This window comes from Medicago truncatula, chromosome 7 (genome assembly GCF_003473485.1).
Source record: "Medicago truncatula cultivar Jemalong A17 chromosome 7, MtrunA17r5.0-ANR, whole genome shotgun sequence".
In the NCBI taxonomy this organism is placed as follows: Eukaryota; Viridiplantae; Streptophyta; class Magnoliopsida; order Fabales; family Fabaceae; genus Medicago; species Medicago truncatula.
Genome location: NC_053048.1, coordinates 55,768,755 through 55,787,121, shown reverse-complemented (window position 1 = coordinate 55,787,121; position 18,367 = coordinate 55,768,755). Strand labels below are relative to the sequence as shown.

General features: G+C 32.0%; 2 protein-coding genes across 6 annotated transcripts; one reads left to right on the top strand and one right to left on the bottom strand.

Annotated features, from left to right (window-relative positions):
• Positions 1-690: 690 nt before the first annotated feature.
• LOC11423197 (uncharacterized) lies at positions 691-3,736 on the bottom strand. Of its 5 annotated transcripts, none has more exons than XM_039827530.1 (5): positions 3,426-3,736; positions 3,073-3,336; positions 2,765-2,924; positions 1,505-1,716; positions 691-875 (listed from the first exon to the last, which is right to left on the bottom strand). In XM_039827530.1, exons 1-4 carry the CDS (start codon positions 3,618-3,620, stop codon positions 1,538-1,540), a joined length of 798 nt encoding a protein of 265 aa, XP_039683464.1. In that variant the 5' UTR covers positions 3,621-3,736; the 3' UTR covers positions 691-875; positions 1,505-1,537. The 5 variants fall into 5 exon arrangements, with proteins under 5 accessions (XP_039683464.1, XP_039683463.1, XP_024626371.1 ...); XM_039827529.1 differs by having other exon boundaries at positions 691-863; XM_024770603.2 differs by having other exon boundaries at positions 1,525-1,716.
• A 7,870-nt stretch (positions 3,737-11,606) lies between these two features.
• Positions 11,607-13,471, top strand: LOC11425695 (AAA-ATPase At2g46620). Its single transcript, XM_003626534.4, has one exon. It carries the CDS (start codon positions 11,798-11,800, stop codon positions 13,202-13,204), a length of 1,407 nt encoding a protein of 468 aa, XP_003626582.1. The 5' UTR covers positions 11,607-11,797; the 3' UTR covers positions 13,205-13,471.
• Positions 13,472-18,367: the final 4,896 nt, after the last annotated feature.

The window sequence follows — 18,367 nt, the reverse complement described above, 5'->3', positions numbered from 1 at the left end:
TTAGATTGATTCACTCGTACATCACTTTATCTTTATTTAACGTTGGTCTTCCTATTGACTTTGCTTGGTGAGGTAGTGAGGTACCGATGCTTAATTTCTTAGCTTTCGTTCTTTTTAAGATGCTTCATGGGACTTCCTTCCTTTAACGTACGTAAAAGAGGTCCCAATGGTGCAAAGTGCAAACTATCCTAATTTCAGCGATACAGAAGAAAAGAACATATCCCATAATGGGAACTTATTTCTTGTCTTTGGTTGGCATCAATTTGTTTCTTTATTTATTGGTCACTAGTACATATAAAATTATCGTTCAATTTGTATCAAAACATCCATCTTTATATTTCAATGGTGCATCTTTTTTTCTTTTATTGTATTTATTTTTATGATTGAGACTCGTCCCCGCCAAAACAACAATGGTTGAGACTAGAGCTCATCAAGAACCGAGATTCAAACCCTAGTGAAGAAGAAAATACTAACATACCAACTTTTTCCTATTAAAAAAAAATAGGCACCTCACATCTTTTTTTTAAGAAGCGAAATTAGCCAACTTAAATTGATCCCGGAGAGAATCGAACATGAGACCTTGAGGAGGAACACACTCATAGGTCCCAACCACAAACTCAGGAATTCCATGATATATGATGCATTTTTATCTTTTGATCAACAGAGATCATAACAGCAAGTTTGTGATCATAAAGAAGGAAAGTTTGCAGATACTTTCTTCCAAGATACATTATTGAGGTTGGATCATTCTTGTTCAACATTTCTTACTCAAATGCACACAACAAGAGGCAAGCCTTAAGACAGGGGATGCACACAATCCGCCTCATCTCTATAATTGAACTCGACCCGTATCCATGATGTCCCTTTAATCAAACCTAAACCAAGTTATTAAGGTCGTGTCTAGCATTGTTTCATGAAAGAAATTAAAACAAAGTTGAAGTGGATCATATTTCTTTGTTTGAGATATAAAGTTGGAGATGGGTTTGGGTTAATATTCATCTTACTCAACCGAATCCTCATACATAATACATGCATGCATATTATTACATTGTCCAGCTTCTTTTAGTAAAGTTATTGAGTTTAACTTTCCTTTACTTACGTCTAAAACATATCCTACATGCAAAATCGTGTAGTTTTATATGACATGTCTTTCCTTAACATTTTCAACATATAGTTTACTGATTTCAGTGACTTTCAATTTGAGCTACATCTGTAGTATATACCTAGAATATTTGACCTTGCTTGATTTAAACTAAATTCTGACAAGTTCCAACAATATTTCTAAACAATTGCCTACCAAATGACAAGGTGCTAGCACAATTCCTTTATGTAATAATTTCAACTTAAGAACAGTTTTATTTACTACGTTATACAAAAGAATGGTGTAATACAATTATGCAGTACTTGACTGACACCCAATTATGTTACAAGGCCAAAGGAAAATACAGAATAGCAAACTTTGCATTTATTAATATTGCCAAATACTAATTTGAAAGTAAAATACCTGGGAGCTTACTTACATACCAGAATCATACATTCAAGGCCATTTTGTGAACTCAAACACTTTCCATACAATATCAAGTCCAGTGGGAATCTGCCACATAAAGAGAAGAACATTCAATGTATTCAGCGCAATGTGAAGATTTCTGGCTGTTTCACTGCCTTTCTGCATCGGTGGTACTAGAGCTGCTGCCAGTGCCCATAAGACGGTAATGCCTGTAGCGAAAAATTATCCAAGTGTTATCAATTTTCTATACAACCAATATAATCCCCAACTCAGAGAGCTACAAAGATTCCCATTTCCCAACTTCATCAGATTGAATATATTTCTTATCTTTACCCCAGTATTGGCAATCCTGGATCACATAAAATACTAGTTTGTTGCTACACAACACCGCTATAGCATTGCTATTGCCACTATTTGACAACACTTTGTACTAAATCGAGTATCTCTGAACAATAACAGTTGGTTAAAATTCTGCTACGCTATAGCTACTACTATTTGACAAACATTGCTTTACCCTAAGTACTTTCTATTACATTGACCTCCCCTGAGATCTTTCAAAATAGCACAAACACTCCCTCTAATTTTTAAGTACACACTAACCTCCCTTATTTTTATCTCAATGTGACATTAACCTCCCTTTTCCTCTAACACTGTTAATCCCCTGTTATCTCCCTCAATTCACAATCATAACCCCCACTTTGGCGCGCGCACAGAGAAAGGTTTTGATACTTCCGTGCACATGCATGGCTTGAAACTTTCGAATTGATTATCACCACTTTTCTGAATGGGTTGCTTTGCTAACCCACTTATTTAGTCAAGTTATGGATATGAAGAAGAACTTTTTCTCAGGTTTAAGGCATCAAAGTAGTAAAGTGAAGGCTGGGAGTTTTAAGTAACATGGATTGCTTTGCTAACCCACTAACAAGTTCATCTATGTGCTATTTGTGCCTTATGATTTGACAAGTTTGTGTTGATTTTCAATCTGTTTCTGGACAATTTGTTCAAATGTTCAAGGCTTTAACAAACATTCTACTTGTCAGTTTCAATCTCTTGGGAAGCTCCTTCGAGATTAAGTACGGACAATGGTGACAGTGGCACATTGGGACGAAGACATTGATATATAAATTTAACAGAAGTGAAAAGCTGTTACCTGTAAATGGAGGTAAGTGCATTTAAAAAAAAAAAATAATAGCTCAAGGGGAAGGGAGGTATGTGTACTTTGCTCTTGAAAAAAATGCGAATTTAGTGTTTAATTACCTGCTCCTGCAAATAAATGTGGACCTGGAAATAGCTTTCCTGTCCTTAACCATGTGTTGAGTCCACCACCAACAGCCTCAAAGACACCAAATCCTAGAAGTATGGATCCAGCATTAAAGTGTTTATCCCTGTATGAACCTTTGATAAGCTCTTTCCTCTCCTGAATATTAGTAACCAACCAACAAATTATATATGTATAGCTCCACTCACAAGTTACAAACTTACTATTAAAATCCAGGATACCATAGTTAATGAAAGAAACTACCACTGATAATAAAGCTTGTACTATGTATGAAGCATGCAATTACCTCAGTAAGTTTCTGAATTTCAAGTTCAACGGGTGATGCTGGTGAAGTTTCAAGTGCTTTACCATCAGGGGTGACAGGAGCAGGTTTGAGTTGTTTCTTGAGTTCATTAATGTCATTCTGAATAGTCCTAACTCGTCGCCATTGCCACCCCAAATAGCCAGCATATAGAGTATAGAAAAACAAACCACCCAACACAATGGGATGAATGAGAGCAAATGTCCTTCCTTCAAATATCCCAAACTCTCCACCGGCAGCAAGTGCATCCTGTTTCAACATTCATTCATCCCAAACATATAGTTAGAAAACAAAACAGTAAAGATATGGATGAAATAGTAGATATATAGGATGCTTGCCTTGGTATCCAATAAGAATGGAAATGTGATTGCTGTGAGGGATAGAAGAGAAGTTTGTTTGATATTAATTTGATGATCTAATGAAAACTTTTGTGGGAATTTGGATGGAAGTGGAACAACATGTTTTGAGGTTGATTGGCGTGGCTTTATGCTTGAAAGAATGGGAAGCTTGATAAGACTGAGTGTGGAGGCCATACTCTCTGTCTCTGCATATGGGGTTCACAGTCAGAGTGATAGAGAAGGGAAGAGGTTGAGGTTGAAGATCAAGATCCTACCTGAAAAAGATAAGGTCCATATGTTTTTCTTTTTTACTAGAGATAAGGTCTACATGTTTACAAATTATATTCATCTATTTATTTTCTTCAAATTTAAATTCTAAAATCCAAAAAATTTGGAACTAGAATATTTAAACGGATAAACCTAAACCCGCCCTATGTCCGCCCCATTTTTTCAAACTATATGAAACGAGTTCAAAATTAGCAGGCTAAATTAGGGGCCCATTTTGCCACCCGTAATAAAGTGCATTAAAAATTGAATATTTAAAGAGTGTCTTGAAAATACTCATTAACAAGATCCATTTTTCAAACGATTATTGTTCTTATTATGAGATTTAAGCTGACAATTCGAACCAAGTCGTTTAAACACTCAAAGTGGGTTAAGATCAAATTAAAAATATGTTCATACTCGAGTCAAACACCAAACTAAAACAATTATTGAATTTAAGCTAAACAAAATTTGACTGACAAACTCATTTTCTATATTATACTCTTCTTTAAAGAAATGATATTTATACAACTATTTTGTGATTTATTTTTTTTTAAGTAGCATAGTGGATAGAACCCATACATTTTAAATGTCGATAAGTAGGGTATTCAGATTTTGAACTCTAACCCCTGCATATAATATGCATTATTCATATCAATTGAGTTAAACTCTTAGAGACACACTCTATCTCACTAAAAAGAGAGAGAAAAAAAGGTTATCCAAAACATTGTTACAAATTAGTTGTACAAATATCATTACTTTATTTCCTAATAGACTATTAAATTTAGTGTGAAGCAAAATAGGATAATATTTTTCTTGCGCAAATTTTGATACGAACAATATCATACATCATTACATGGTGGCGTTTAGGGTGGAAAAAGAGAGTATTTTTCCATCATGGGAAAGTTTGATTTTTACCATCAGATTAAAGAGGTGTATTGATCTTATAATGGTCTACCTACACTTTATTTTTTTTCTTTCTCTTTCACCTTTCTTCATCCTCTAGATCTGGAATTTTACAATTAAATAAGATGCAATGGATTCTACAACGATCCAAAATTTCTACAATCAAATCAGATGCAATCTGCAGCGATCCAAATTGAACTGTCAACATATGCTTTACCATTCTCTACAAATTTAGCTACATGGTTCTAACACTCATTTAGTTTCATTTTCATTGTTCATCTTCCCAAAGACCAATGTTAAAACAAAAAATAAATAAATAATAGATTAGTTTCATCAAACAACATATCCAATTTTTGATTCAAAAACCTTCTCTCCCACCAATCTTTCTTCAATTTCAGATTTCAAACAAAAACTACATATCTAATCAGCAAAACATTATTGTAATGGATTTAGACTCATTAATGTTGCTTTTGAAATAAAGTTTAGATTTTATGGGTTTTAGTTTAGGAGTTTTTGAGAAATTTAGTTTAGGAGTTGTTGTTGTTATGGATGTGGTGTGGTTTCTATTCTCTTCTTTTTGCTAAATAATGTTTCACGTTTTTCTTTTCTTTCCAGAAGAACAATGGATCCAATATTTCATTGAAAATGTTTGATTTTTTTTCTTCTTTCATTGACAAGTGAAATTAAGTGAAGATTGTTTAATGGCAAAGGTTGAAGGATGAAATTAAACATGGTGGTGGTTAGAATGATTCTGTTCTTAAGGGTGGAGAGAGAAATTGAAGTGGATTTGATACTGACAGACCATGGTAAATCTGTGTTTTTGGTTAGATCTAATGGTTTAATCTAGTTTTCCCATGGTGGGAAAATATTCTCCTTTTCCACCCTAAACGCCACCTCATTACATTATTAAAAAAAATATACCATACATCATTACAGTTTTCTAGTTTTATATTATTTTTTCTCCTTGCCTGGATGCCTTTTCTCTCACATTAGATCCAATATCCACACTCTATACAGAATGAGTGTCTCCTCTGAAAAAACATATATACTGACGTTGTGAAATGCTGAAAATTTTATGTCAAAAAATAGCAAGATACCCATGTGCACATGCGGGTGAGTGCGTTGCACTTCTTCTTTTTTTAGAAGCAAGTCGCTACCGTGTAAAAATTAGAAAATTAAATAGATCTTTGTATTGATATATTAATACAGATATAGACTAGTTGTATAAGTTATAAAAAAAACATTTTCGTATTAAATATAAGTAAAAATAAGATATGTGTATACATTAAAAAAAATAGATCCCGTATTAATAGAGATCATGGAGTCTTTTTTTTTTTTTAGGGAAGAGATTAGAGAGTTTTTTTTTGTTACAAAAATGCAAACTAAAACAAAGGGAAAAAAAGGAAAAAAGAAAGAAAACAAAAACAAAAGAAAACAAGCAGCTAGTTCCTAATGAAGAAGGTGCCTAGAGCATCAGCTCTAAGCAGGGGAAGGAGATCAGTTGTAGGCGATTGATGGACGACAAGATCAGCATCTGAAATAGCTTCGAATTTAGCAAAAAAAGTTTGCACGTTGATTCCCCTCTCTTAGAGTGTGATGAAGAGAGATGTTCCGGTTAGCTAGCAAATCCTTGATATTGTGGATAAGAACTGCGTAGATGTGATATCTCGGGGTATCATTCATGATAAGATTAATGGCTCGTAGGGAGTCAGAGTAGCACATTAACTCGCTCATGTTTATGTTCCTTTCTATAACCAAATTCAACACTTTGGTGAATAGTTGTTACTGTTAGTTCAGCCACCAGGATGTCCGTCGAATTCAGAATAAAACCAGAGAAGCCTGTGATGTAAAGGCCTGCGCTATTGCGGAGAACACTACCATAACCAGTGCGGGGAGGAGATCCTAAGCGGTTGCCATCAACATTAAGAATGTAATCTTGGTGGTTTCTGTTGTTCCATTTGACAAAGCGGTCTGAATTTGTCGAATTACCTTCACTTCCAAAAGCTGAATTGATTGCATCTGATGATGCAGTGATGTTGTTGCACAGTCAAAATAGGGACAAGTTTTCATTATTAAGGCACATTAAGTTTCGATGTCGCCAAACCCACCAAAGACCGGCTAAACAAAGATTGGTGCGGGAGCCTGATATACCGAATTTAATCCAGTCATAAACTGATGCTGCAGTGTCGAAATCAATACATGAGAAACCAATTTTCTGTCATATAATCCTAGAAAACCGACAGTCCCTGACACAGTGAAGAACAATTTCTTCTTTTCTCCGCAGCGAGTGCAGGTGGGAACGGGAGCCATGTTCATGTGGTGAAGTAGAGAAAGAGTGGGTACTGCATTTTGACAAGCAAACCAAATGAAGAATGTATACTTTTCCGAAACCTTTAATCTCCAAATCCAAGATCAAGAGAGGTGAGGAATGAGATCAGTTGTCGGATCCCTGCAACTGAAAATACTTATTTTGCACAAAAAAAAAAAAAAATTGTAGTTTGGTTCCTTAGTCTATGGAAAGTTAAAAAGTGGTAAATCATAAACTAGACAAAATTGTCTGAGTAATATTTTAATTTTGTTTCTCTTTTATAAGAAAATACTTTTTTTTTTTAACTCGATATCTGATTTTAGGGCCGACTAATCTAAATGGTCAAATTCTACCATCTACTTATATTTGGCATTTAAAGTCGAGCAAAATTATGTGGATTAGCCCCCCAAAATCAACACCGCAGACGATTTAAAGTCTCATATCAACTCAAGTAAGTTATAAGAAAATATTATCTTATTAAACATCATCAAAATACACAAAAGAGGGGGTATGGATTAAAATGGGAAAGATCAAAGATGTCAAGCCACAAAAAGTGGGCTGACTTTATAGCTAAACATGATTGAGAGGTGAGACCTACGTTACTCTCTCTTGTTTATAGGGTAATTTACCCTCTCATGGTTTCAACTAATTAAAATGTAATATATATAGGTAACATTAGATGTCAAATAAATGAGTAGATTTTTTCTAAAAATAAAAGAGTTAATCTTAATTTTTTTTTTTTAAGGAGAGTTAATCTTAATCATAAGGTAACTTTTAATACTTTTAATTTTTTTTTTTTTGAAACAACAAATGATTTAATTTTTCTTTTTTTATATTAAGGTGTTCAATCTTAATTAATTTACACTACAAGACTTATAACAAATAAAATTTTAAATCAAATTTCTTTCATCTGTATGTCCTTAAATTCATCATTTACATTCATAAAATTTCTTCCATTCCAGAACCCCGAACGTGAGAACAAAAACATCTCCTTCTTTCAAATTTCTTCTTCTTTATTCTTCCATATTGATCAATTTTTGTTTCTTTTTCATTCTTCTTCCCATTTTGATTGTTCAATTTTGTCGTTACAAATTGCCGCAATTTTCAATTATCTTGACAATTGTCGTTGTATCTAGAACCGCGTCAGGTATCGTGACTTATTTTTTTTTATTTAAGCAGCCAACCTAATAAAATGCTAGCAAACTCCCACAACATCACAGCAGCAACACCTACTAGCAGCCCTCAAAGTACAACAGATGATTTACTCAATTGTTATAATTAACTACCTCACAACCAAGAAAAATCAAATCAAAAAGAAAAATCAAGTCATCATACCTGACGTTGTACTGGAAATAACGGCAATTCTCACGATATTCGAAATCATGACGATTCTCACGAAAATTTAAAAATGCGGCAGTTGGGAACGACAAAATTGAACAATCAAAATGGGAGGAATAAATTTTATGAATATAACTGATAAATTTAATGACATTCAGATGAAAGAAATTTGATGTGAAATTTTAATTGTTCTAAGGCAGTCATGTAGTGTAAATTAATTAAGACTGAACACCTAAATATAATTAAGGCAATATTACATTATGGGTCATTTATCTTATTTATTTGTAACACTTTGGTCCTTTGTCTTTATTTTTTTCCGTTTAGGTCCTTTATCTCTCTTAATAGCACATATACATCTTTTTTCGCATTTTTTTTTATTAAAAAATACATAATTTTATTTTTAAAAATATATTTTTATTAAAACTGAAAAAAATCCAAAAATATGATGAAGATGTTCATCATCTTCATCTTCTTCCTTTGAATCTTCATCATCTTCTTTAAATAAATTTTTTTTTACTCAAATATATCTCCAAATATCGTGAATTAATGTTATATTCACCCCAAATCTTATTTTAAACACAAAAATCAAAACCTTAATTTCACAAATGTTGCAAGGCGGATGGTGGAGGCTTAGTCACTGGCGGAAGGGTTAGGCTTTACGAAAATTAAGATTGTTCTGGAAACAACAAAATTGATGTGCAAAGCTGCTATCAATTTTGGGGTTATTTTTATGTCGGACTTGAATATTGAGTTAGAAAATAATAATAATAATAATATACAGCGTGACAATTTATTTAACTAATTTTTTTTTTGTGATGAAACTAAATCTCTTTCTCTATAGGAGTTTGATTTTTGTGTTTAAAAGAAGATTTGAGGTGAATATAACATTAATTCATGATATTTGAAGATATATTTGTGTAAATTTTTTTTTGATTCAATGAAGATGATGAAGATTCAAAGGAAGAAGATGAAGATGATGAACATCTTCATCATATTTCTGGATTTGTTTCATTTTTAATAAAAAGATATTTTAAAAAATAAAATTATGTACTTTTTTTAATAAAAAAAATGATGTATATGTGCTTTTATAAGAGTTAAAAGACTTAAGCGGAAAAAAATAAAGATAAATGACTCAAGTGTAACAAATAAATAAGATAAAGGATCTCTAATGTAATCATGTCTATAATTAAATAAAAATTAAAAGTATTAAAAGTTACCTTATGATTATAATTGATTCTTTTTTTAGAAAAAAAATTGACTCATTTATGATATTTAATGTTGTCAATGTATATTACATTTTGATTGGTTAATATCATGAGAGGGTAAAATACCCTTTATATAAGAGAGGGTAATCTAGAAAAAACCTGATTCAGAGCAGCCAAGTTAATTTAAAAAAAAAAAAAAAAAAAAAAACAGTTGGCTTCAATTCAATAGAGGTGCCTAATTTTAATGTAAAGTTACTATAAATACTTTTTTAGTAAGCAATTACTATAAAACTTGTAAAAAAAAAAAAAAAGCAATTACTATAAATTCTCAATGAAAAAATTAAACGCAGTTAATGTATTTCAAAGAGTATAGTAGGAAAGCTTTAAAAGCAAAGTATAATGTGAAAAATCATATTTATTTGTTTCTCTCTTTCAAAAAAAAAAAACTCCCTCCGATCCTTATTATAAAAAACATTTGACATTTGACTTTTTGGATTGAGTTTATTTTGAACTTAAGAAAAATAGTTTATGTAAATAAATAAGTTTTTATTTTAATTTATATTTATAAGCCTTCACTAACGAATATTATATCTTCATAAACTGTTTTTTCATAAACTACCTTAAAAACTTATAAATAATTACATAAAAACTCATTTATTTGCATAACCTGTTTTATATAAGCTTAAAATAAGCTAATCCAAACGGGTCCCTAGTAGAGCTGTCAAAACGGGCCGGCCCGTTCAGCCCGAATAAATATAGGGCTTGGGCCTAAAATATTGAGCCCGAATCCTTAAAAGCCCGGTACCTGTTAGGGCTAGCCCAAATGGGCCGCGGGTAGCCCGCATAACAAAAAAAAATTCTATAAATTATATATATTTTTCAAATAATTATTTACTTAGTTGATTATCAAAGTAAAAAACAAAAGTGAAAATTCAATGAATTAACACAAATATAAATGTAATATAAAATTATATTTATTCATTTCGTTATTTATAGTTTTAAAGATCGAATATATAAATATCTATAACCATAACATATCTAATTTATTTAAAATCATTTTTCTCGTCGTTTTAGTTTACGACGTTTGTACGAAAATGTTTACAATTTACTTTTGTGCTAGACATTATTTAAACATATTAAAAATATTATTTATAAAAAAATTATAGTAGTGTTTTATAGTATTTTTTTTAAATAAAAAAAATATAATTTTTAATACGGGTCGGCCCGTGTAGGGCCGGGTTCGGGTAGTATATTTCAAGCCCGTTTTATCAACCGGACTTTTTGGCCCGGCCCGCTAAAGCCCGAAGCCCGCTAGGCCCGGCCCGTTTAGGGCCGGGCCGCCCGTTTTGACAGCTCTAGTCCCTAGTCTATATTTATAACAAGATACATTAATTATTCTATGAACCAAAAAAGAGTTAATTATTTCTTATAATAAGGACCGGAGAAAGTATTTGTTTCTTGACTTTTTAAAATAACCGAAATTTTAGAGTAACTTTTGAATGGATTTTGGATTATTTGTTTACTTTTTATATATATTATTATTTATAAAAAAAAACTAACATAACTAACAATTAATATAAAAACATTTTTCTTAAAAAAAACCATATCAATATTGTCATTTAAAACCCACTTGGATTAACCGGTGGTATTGACTTGAGACCTCACAATGTGTTTCTCCTCAAGATCATACGTTCTATTCTCTCTCTGTTTTTTTTTTTTTTTATCAAGAAGAAATGATAAAAACAAAACCAAACTACAATCTTAAGCGAACAACACTCCAAAAGCATCACCCAGAAGAGAACGATGCATTTAAGGAGGGCAAAAAATCCAATCCGTTACCTTGACGGAGGGTATGTTCTATTCTCTCTATTACCAATTAACGTGGACAAATTTAACTTCTTGAAAAAATATTATCATAATTTTTTACATTCACACGATGGATTACAGTTTATACTTCTTTTTATAAATAATAAAAAAAAAAAAACAAATTACACTTGGACTTTTTTTTCTTGAGAAATGTTATCCTTTTGGCATAAGACTTCATGTTTAAGTAATTTTGTTTTAAACAAAAGATAAATTTCACCGCGTAGGATAGGAAAGGAAAGGGAGAAAAATAAAACAATAAATGAAAATAAAGAGAATAAAATAGGGTTATAAGAGGAGGAGGATTTTGCATTGCATCATAGAAGAGAACATAAGCAGTTGTTTGGTAGCCGCAAAATGCAATTAGAGTGAGACAAGGAAAGAGTAGCAGCATAACAGTATTTAAAATAACCTTTGTTTGTTTCTTCTTCCTTCTTCCTTCCCAATCCCATATTCAATTTCATCAATCAATTGATTGAATTGGCACCATGGTTATCTTTATTTACACCCCCATATTACTCAAAATCGCCATCCTCTTATTCTCAATTTATGCAATACACATGATATTCGAAACAGGTCTGATACACGAGTCAACGAAACTATGGAGAATCATCGAAGATTGGTTCCACGTGTATCAGGTTTTCCATGTTCCAGAACTAAACGACAACATGCAACACAACACTTTATACAGAAAACTCTCTCTCTACTTTCATTCCCTTCCTTCCCTCCAAAACTCACAATTAAACAACCTCGTCACTTCCAATACCAACCAAAACGACGTCGTTCTCACCCTCGCCCCTAATCAAACCATCCACGATCATTTTCTCGGTGCCACCGTTTCCTGGTTCAACCAAACCCAACCCAACCGAACCTTCATTCTCAGGATCAGAAAATTCGATAAGCAAAGAATCCTTCGTGCTTATATTCAACACATTCACGCCGTTGTTGATGAAATCGAAAAACAGGGCAATCGCGATTTGCGTTTCTACATGAACGCAAGTGATTTCGGACCGTGGAGATTCGTTCCGTTTACTCATCCTTCCACTTTCGAAACAATTACAATGGAAACCGATCTCAAAAACAGAGTCAAATCCGATCTAGAATCATTCCTCAAAGGTAAACAATACTATCACCGCCTTGGCCGTCTCTGGAAACGGAGCTTCCTTTTATACGGTTCTTCCGGCACCGGAAAATCTAGTTTTATCGCCGCCATGGCCAATTTTCTCTCTTACGACGTCTACTACATAGACCTATCCAGAATTTCAACCGATTCAGATCTTAAATCCATCCTACTTCAAACAGCACCGAAATCAATAATCGTCGTTGAAGATCTTGATCGGTATCTCACTGAGAAATCATCCACAACAGTAACTTCATCGGGGATATTGAACTTCATGGACGGAATTTGGAGCGGCGAAGAGAGAGTGATGGTTTTCACAATGAACAGTAAAGAGAACGTGGACCCGAATCTACTTCGTCCGGGTCGGGTTGATGTACATATCCATTTTCCACTTTGTGATTTTTCATCTTTCAAAACACTTGCTAGTAACTACCTTGGTGTAAAGGATCATAAACTGTTTCCACAAGTTCAGGAAATATTTGAAAACGGAGCGAGTTTGAGTCCAGCAGAAATCGGTGAGTTGATGATCGCGAATCGGAACTCACCGAGTCGTGCGATTAAAACAGTTATAACTGCGTTGAAAACGGACGGTGATGGAAGAGGATGTGGATTCATCGAACGGCGAATAGGGAATGAGGGTGATGGCGTGGATGAGGGTGCACGTGATACGCGGAAATTGTACGGGTTTTTCAGATTGAAAGGTCCTAGAAAATCTTCTTCTTCACCAAACAGTGTATTGGTGGCGAGTCCGTTGCGAATTTGCGAGGAGGAATGAATGTGTGAATGATTGCGTTGGAGGACACGTGGAAATGTTCGTTGGTCGTGGAAACAACGCGCAGCTTTTTCCATTGCACCTGATTCGACCGGGGATAATCTTTTTCTTTGAAGTCAACACAAACAAAAGTTATTTGTACAGATTTTATTTATTTTATGGAAACTTCTACGGTACACCCTCAAATTAAGATGTATCGGTACCCCTACTTTAAAAATCTTTAAATTAATTATTATTTTTATGAAATAAAGAGCTATTTTTTGATATTTATATTTGGGTTAACAGACATTTACCTCTCCTGTAATATAAGTCACTTTTAGTTTTATTTCCCTGTAAATTTTTTTTTGGATTCGGTCCTTGTAAAATTTTTTTGTTTTGGAAAACCACCTTAGACCAGCTGACCGTGCAATTGCTGATGTGGCATGCTGCGTCACCTTTTTCGGATGAGGTGGCGCGCTGATTGCATAATTATTTTTATTTTTTATGGGGTACATGTGGCATTTATGATTTTCTTAAAAAAAAATAAAAAAATAATTTAAAAAATAAAATAAATTATGGAAAAATAAAAATGATTAAAAAAACGAAAATAATTATGGAAAATTTAAAAATTCTAGTAAAATCTAGAAAATTTAATAAAAAAAGTCTGGAAAAAAAAAAATAATATATATCAAAATTTTCAAAAAAATTATTAAAAAAAAATCTGAATTAAATTAAAATTATAAAAAAAAAAATCGAAATTCTATTCTTCATGATCTAATAATATGTTTTTTCAATTATGAATATACTTTCCAATATTTTGATTTTCTGTATAAAAAATAAAAAAACAAACTTTTTAATTTCGAAAGAAAAATCTGAACTTTCATTTTTAATTCTATTCTTATTAGATTCATAAATTTCAAAATATTGTAAGTTGCTGAATTTTTTATTTTTTTATAAAATAAAACATCTTAATTTCGAAAAAAAATATGTTTTTTTTTTATTTTTCCAGAATTTTTTAAATTTTTCCTCTATTGAAAATATTATGAAAATATGAATTTTTTGAAATATATTAATTTTTCCATAATTAATTTCGTTTTTTTAATCATTTTTATTAATATTTTTATTTTTCTAGAATTTATTCGTTTTTAAGAATATTTTTATTTTTGTTTTTAGAATATTTTTATTCTTATTTCATTTTTATATAATATTTTTTCGTTTTTTTTAATTTTTAAATTTTTAAAAAAAAAAATATTAATGCCACATGTACCCAATAAAAAAATAAAAATAATTATACAGTCAGCGCGCCACATCATCCAAAAAAGGTGACACATCAGCAAAAATGCACAGTCAGCTGGTATAGAGGGGTTTTTCAAAACAAAATTTTTTTACAAGGACCGAATCCAATTTTTTTTTTTTACAAGGGGCAAAACCAAAAATGACCTATATTACAGAGGGTAAAAACCTATTAACCCTTTATATTTTAGAAAATGTCAAAAAACATCATTTCATTGTTTATCAAAATCATAAGATCTCACTTCTAAACCCACCACCAACTTCTCTCCGCCGCTGTCCTCCTCTCCAACTTCATCTTGCCTTCACAATATTTTTTTTTAAATTTGATTTGGAATGAATTTTAGGATTCTGCTATAGTGAAAAAAAATTGTAGAAAATTGTTGTTATTAATCTGCTATAATGAAACTGATGATAATAACGGGTGAGTTTTGTTTTGAAGTGGAAGGAAGAAGAAGAATGTCAAACCTCACACTGATAGATCAGGAATCACAGTTCTATTACAAGACAGAGAATGTCTATAGCAATTATCAAGCATAATGAAAATAATAATATGTTTGTGTATTGATGTAGATTATGAGTAATGGAACATTTCAATTATATGTATCAAACATTTCGATCCACACCTGTATGAGATGAATACCATTCCATTAGCAGCAATAATGGATTCAATTAAATTATTCATGAAAAAATATTGCATGTACTTTCAAAAACTTGATACTGTCAAAGCACTTGATACTGTCAAAGTTCTCATAAGTGAGACCATTTCACATTTAAATTCCTAATGATTTGTTGTTAAAGTTCTCATAAGGAAGGAAGGAAGAAGAAAACGGTGTGGCAGGTCGACGGCGGCAGAGGCAGCGGTGACCGGCGGTGGACGAAAAGCTGATGATGATGGTGGGTGGGTTTTGTTTTGAAGAGGAAGAGAGGAAGAAGATGAAAAGGGTGTGAAGCTTGCGTTTTCTTCCAAAGATTTAATTGATTTTTTTTTTTTTAAAAAAAAAAAAAAGGTGTGCCACGTGGCACACCCTGACTGAACAATGTTATATAACATAAAATGTCCAATGTTACACAAGTGGAACCCGATACAAACACACTTAAAAAACTGTTCAAATTTGTCCTTTGATGTGGTGTGTTTCGCATGGAATATAAATCGGTGGAAATTGGAAATTGAGTGATGGTTACGTAAAAGAATTTGCATAAGCGAGACCATGAAGTTAATTAATCTTTTGATTTTTTTCTATTGCTGATAGGAAACGCCATCTAATCATGAAAGATTGTGATTCGGTGAATCATTTTTACTTCAAAAAGTTAATCAAATTAGACTCTTTCTTTTTCAAAAGGGCGCATATTACATCGTCACTATGTCACAAAAATCATAAAAAAAATATCAATAACCGTTGGGTTATGTTAACGTGTGCCCTAAGTTGGTATAACCCATAATTGTTTTCTCACGAGTATATTAGTGTGATAAACTAATATATGATACACAGTGAAGAGTCATTGGTCAAGGTTATGAATTTGGGGTCTGACCCCTCTTATACCAATATTATGAAGCTAGTACCAATCAAGTTGCAGTTATATATTTATGATTCTTTGTTCAAACTTGTCTCTCCCGGATTCCCAAATTTAAAGCATACACCATAGCATAGTAGTTGGTCTGCTGCCTATGATCATCAGTATTTAATTTGTTTGTATACTTAATCCCCCAGTCCACAAAGCTTGTTGAGTATAGTTGATGAATGGTGCAAGTTATACATGCATTGAACACAAGATATAAAAATCCAACCGTCAGTTAAAAGCAACCTTTAAACTTTTTCAATGGGTGAGATCAATCCGCCACTTCTGAGTTCTGATTGCATAAGAATCCATTTGAAAATTGTTTAGCCTTGAACGGTATAATATCTTGGTACGTACGCTCTAGACTCTGCGGTTATTACAGTCTTTACTCTTAAATGCCTCTGGACTTGGGGGAGGATAGGCAATCAAATAAATGTTCTAGTAGTAATGATACTGAAAGGTTATGTACTTCTAATAGTATTCCAATTTACGAAAGCAATAATGGATTCGAAGCAATGTTCACTATCAAACCAGCTGGTTGTTGCTGTCTGGGATTCACCGAAGTCAAAAAAGGTTTTCCCATTGAAGACAAATAACAACATTTTGTCATGTCACCCATGATTAGTGAGTGCTCCACAAACGCCACAGCTAGAGGCATTCAAGCTACTCCTAAAATATAAGTAAAAAAATTTCATATTCTTTGTCTTAAAATATAAGCAAAAATCAACTTTTGTGCTATTATTATGTTTTTTTCAAACAAATCATCTTTTCCAATGTAAAATTAAATACAAATTGCATTCAATTTGTTCTACTTTTTATTTTCTCCATAATTTTTAACCAATAAGAATTATTTTTACATCTTTCATTTCCACCACGATGGCAAAACCCTCTGATATTATTTGAGAATAAAAATTATTATTATAGCCCCAAAATGGATTTTTGTTAGAATCATTAGCCGAAATGATTAAATGATTCTGTTGATACATTCGAGTAATTAAACGTTTTACAATTAGTAAACTATATTTACTGTCAGAACCTACATTTTCCAGAAAAACGGATCTATTAAAATTATGACTATAAGCAAGTCCATAAATATACTCCCGAAAAATAAGTGGGTATAGGAAGTCCTGTTGGCGAGATCTAGCTCGTTCTAAATATACTTGATATTCCTTCATTTTAGAAATTCTATTTGGTCAAAGGATCAGAGATTCATTGGATTATCAAATGATACATAGTGCGATACAGTCAAAACAAGGTATTCTATATATATATTAGAATTGAAAGAAAAAAAATATATATGAATAGATACCTAGAAAACAAGTTAAAACCCATTAATGGACTATCTCCGCTCGCTTGTTCCATCTAATTGTTCTAGGACAACAAGCTAGTTAGAAATCCTTTATTTTTTGGACCAATCGCTCTTTTGATTTTGGAAAAAAATATCTTTATCAATATACTCTTTCTTCTACACATTTATTGCTACCCCATAACATAATGGAGAATAGCTAATAATTAGGACTCATAACAAAAATCCTTAATCCATTCGTTGGAAAAACTTTTTCCACAGCGAGCACTAATCCTTTTTTAACGTATAATTAGATGTGGTAATCATTCAAATAAAAAATGAAAGCTCGTTGCTTTTTGTTTCCCTATAATTGGAGCATCTAAGCTCTATCCTTTTATTAATTAAACCCAACTGAATTCATTTGTTCCGAGCCAACAATTCAAACGAAAATTTGGGCCGGGTCCAATAAAAAATTTTAGAATTCACCATTGATACGACATGCTGCTTTTTCCATTCATTCCTTTCTGGATCAGTCGTGGTCTTACAAACCCTACCGATGGTATGGATGAACCAATTAGTTCATAGAAATGTGTAAAAAATGGAGTCGCACTTAAAAGCCGAGTACTCTACCATTGAGTTAGCAACCCTAAAAAAAAAAAATAGAAGGATGTGTATATCCAATCGAAATAAAAAAAAGATAGAATTCTTTCATATTAAAAAAAGGTTGCATATTACATTAAATTACAATGAAAAAACTTCTTGTTTGATACAAACTAAATACAACAATCCATTATTTGTATTTGACGAAGTAAAGATAAATCTATGTAACATGAGTCAATCCATCCTTTTATTCACGATCGTATTATATTTGTTTGATACACTGTTGTCAATGTTGAAAAAAAAAAAATACAATAGAGAAAACAAATATAAAAATATTTCTATTCTAATTTTTTTTTTAATCTAACTTATTTCTATTTAATTCATTCATTCTATTATATTATGATATTCAATTAGAATGCTATAATTATTAATTAGACTATATCTATTCCAAA

Excerpts from the sequence above, each read along its gene's own strand:
- LOC11423197 (XM_039827530.1), bottom strand. The coding sequence starts at position 3,620 with ATGGCCTCCACACTCAGTCTTATCAAGCTTCCCATTCTTTCAAGCATA. Across the intron at positions 3,337-3,425 it reads CATTCTTATTGGATACCAAG|GATGCACTTGCTGCCGGTGG; the intron begins GCAAGCATCCTA and ends ATGTTGAAACAG. Across the intron at positions 2,925-3,072 it reads AAATTCAGAAACTTACTGAG|GAGAGGAAAGAGCTTATCAA; the intron begins GTAATTGCATGC and ends ACTAATATTCAG.
- LOC11425695 (XM_003626534.4), top strand. The coding sequence starts at position 11,798 with ATGGTTATCTTTATTTACACCCCCATATTACTCAAAATCGCCATCCTC.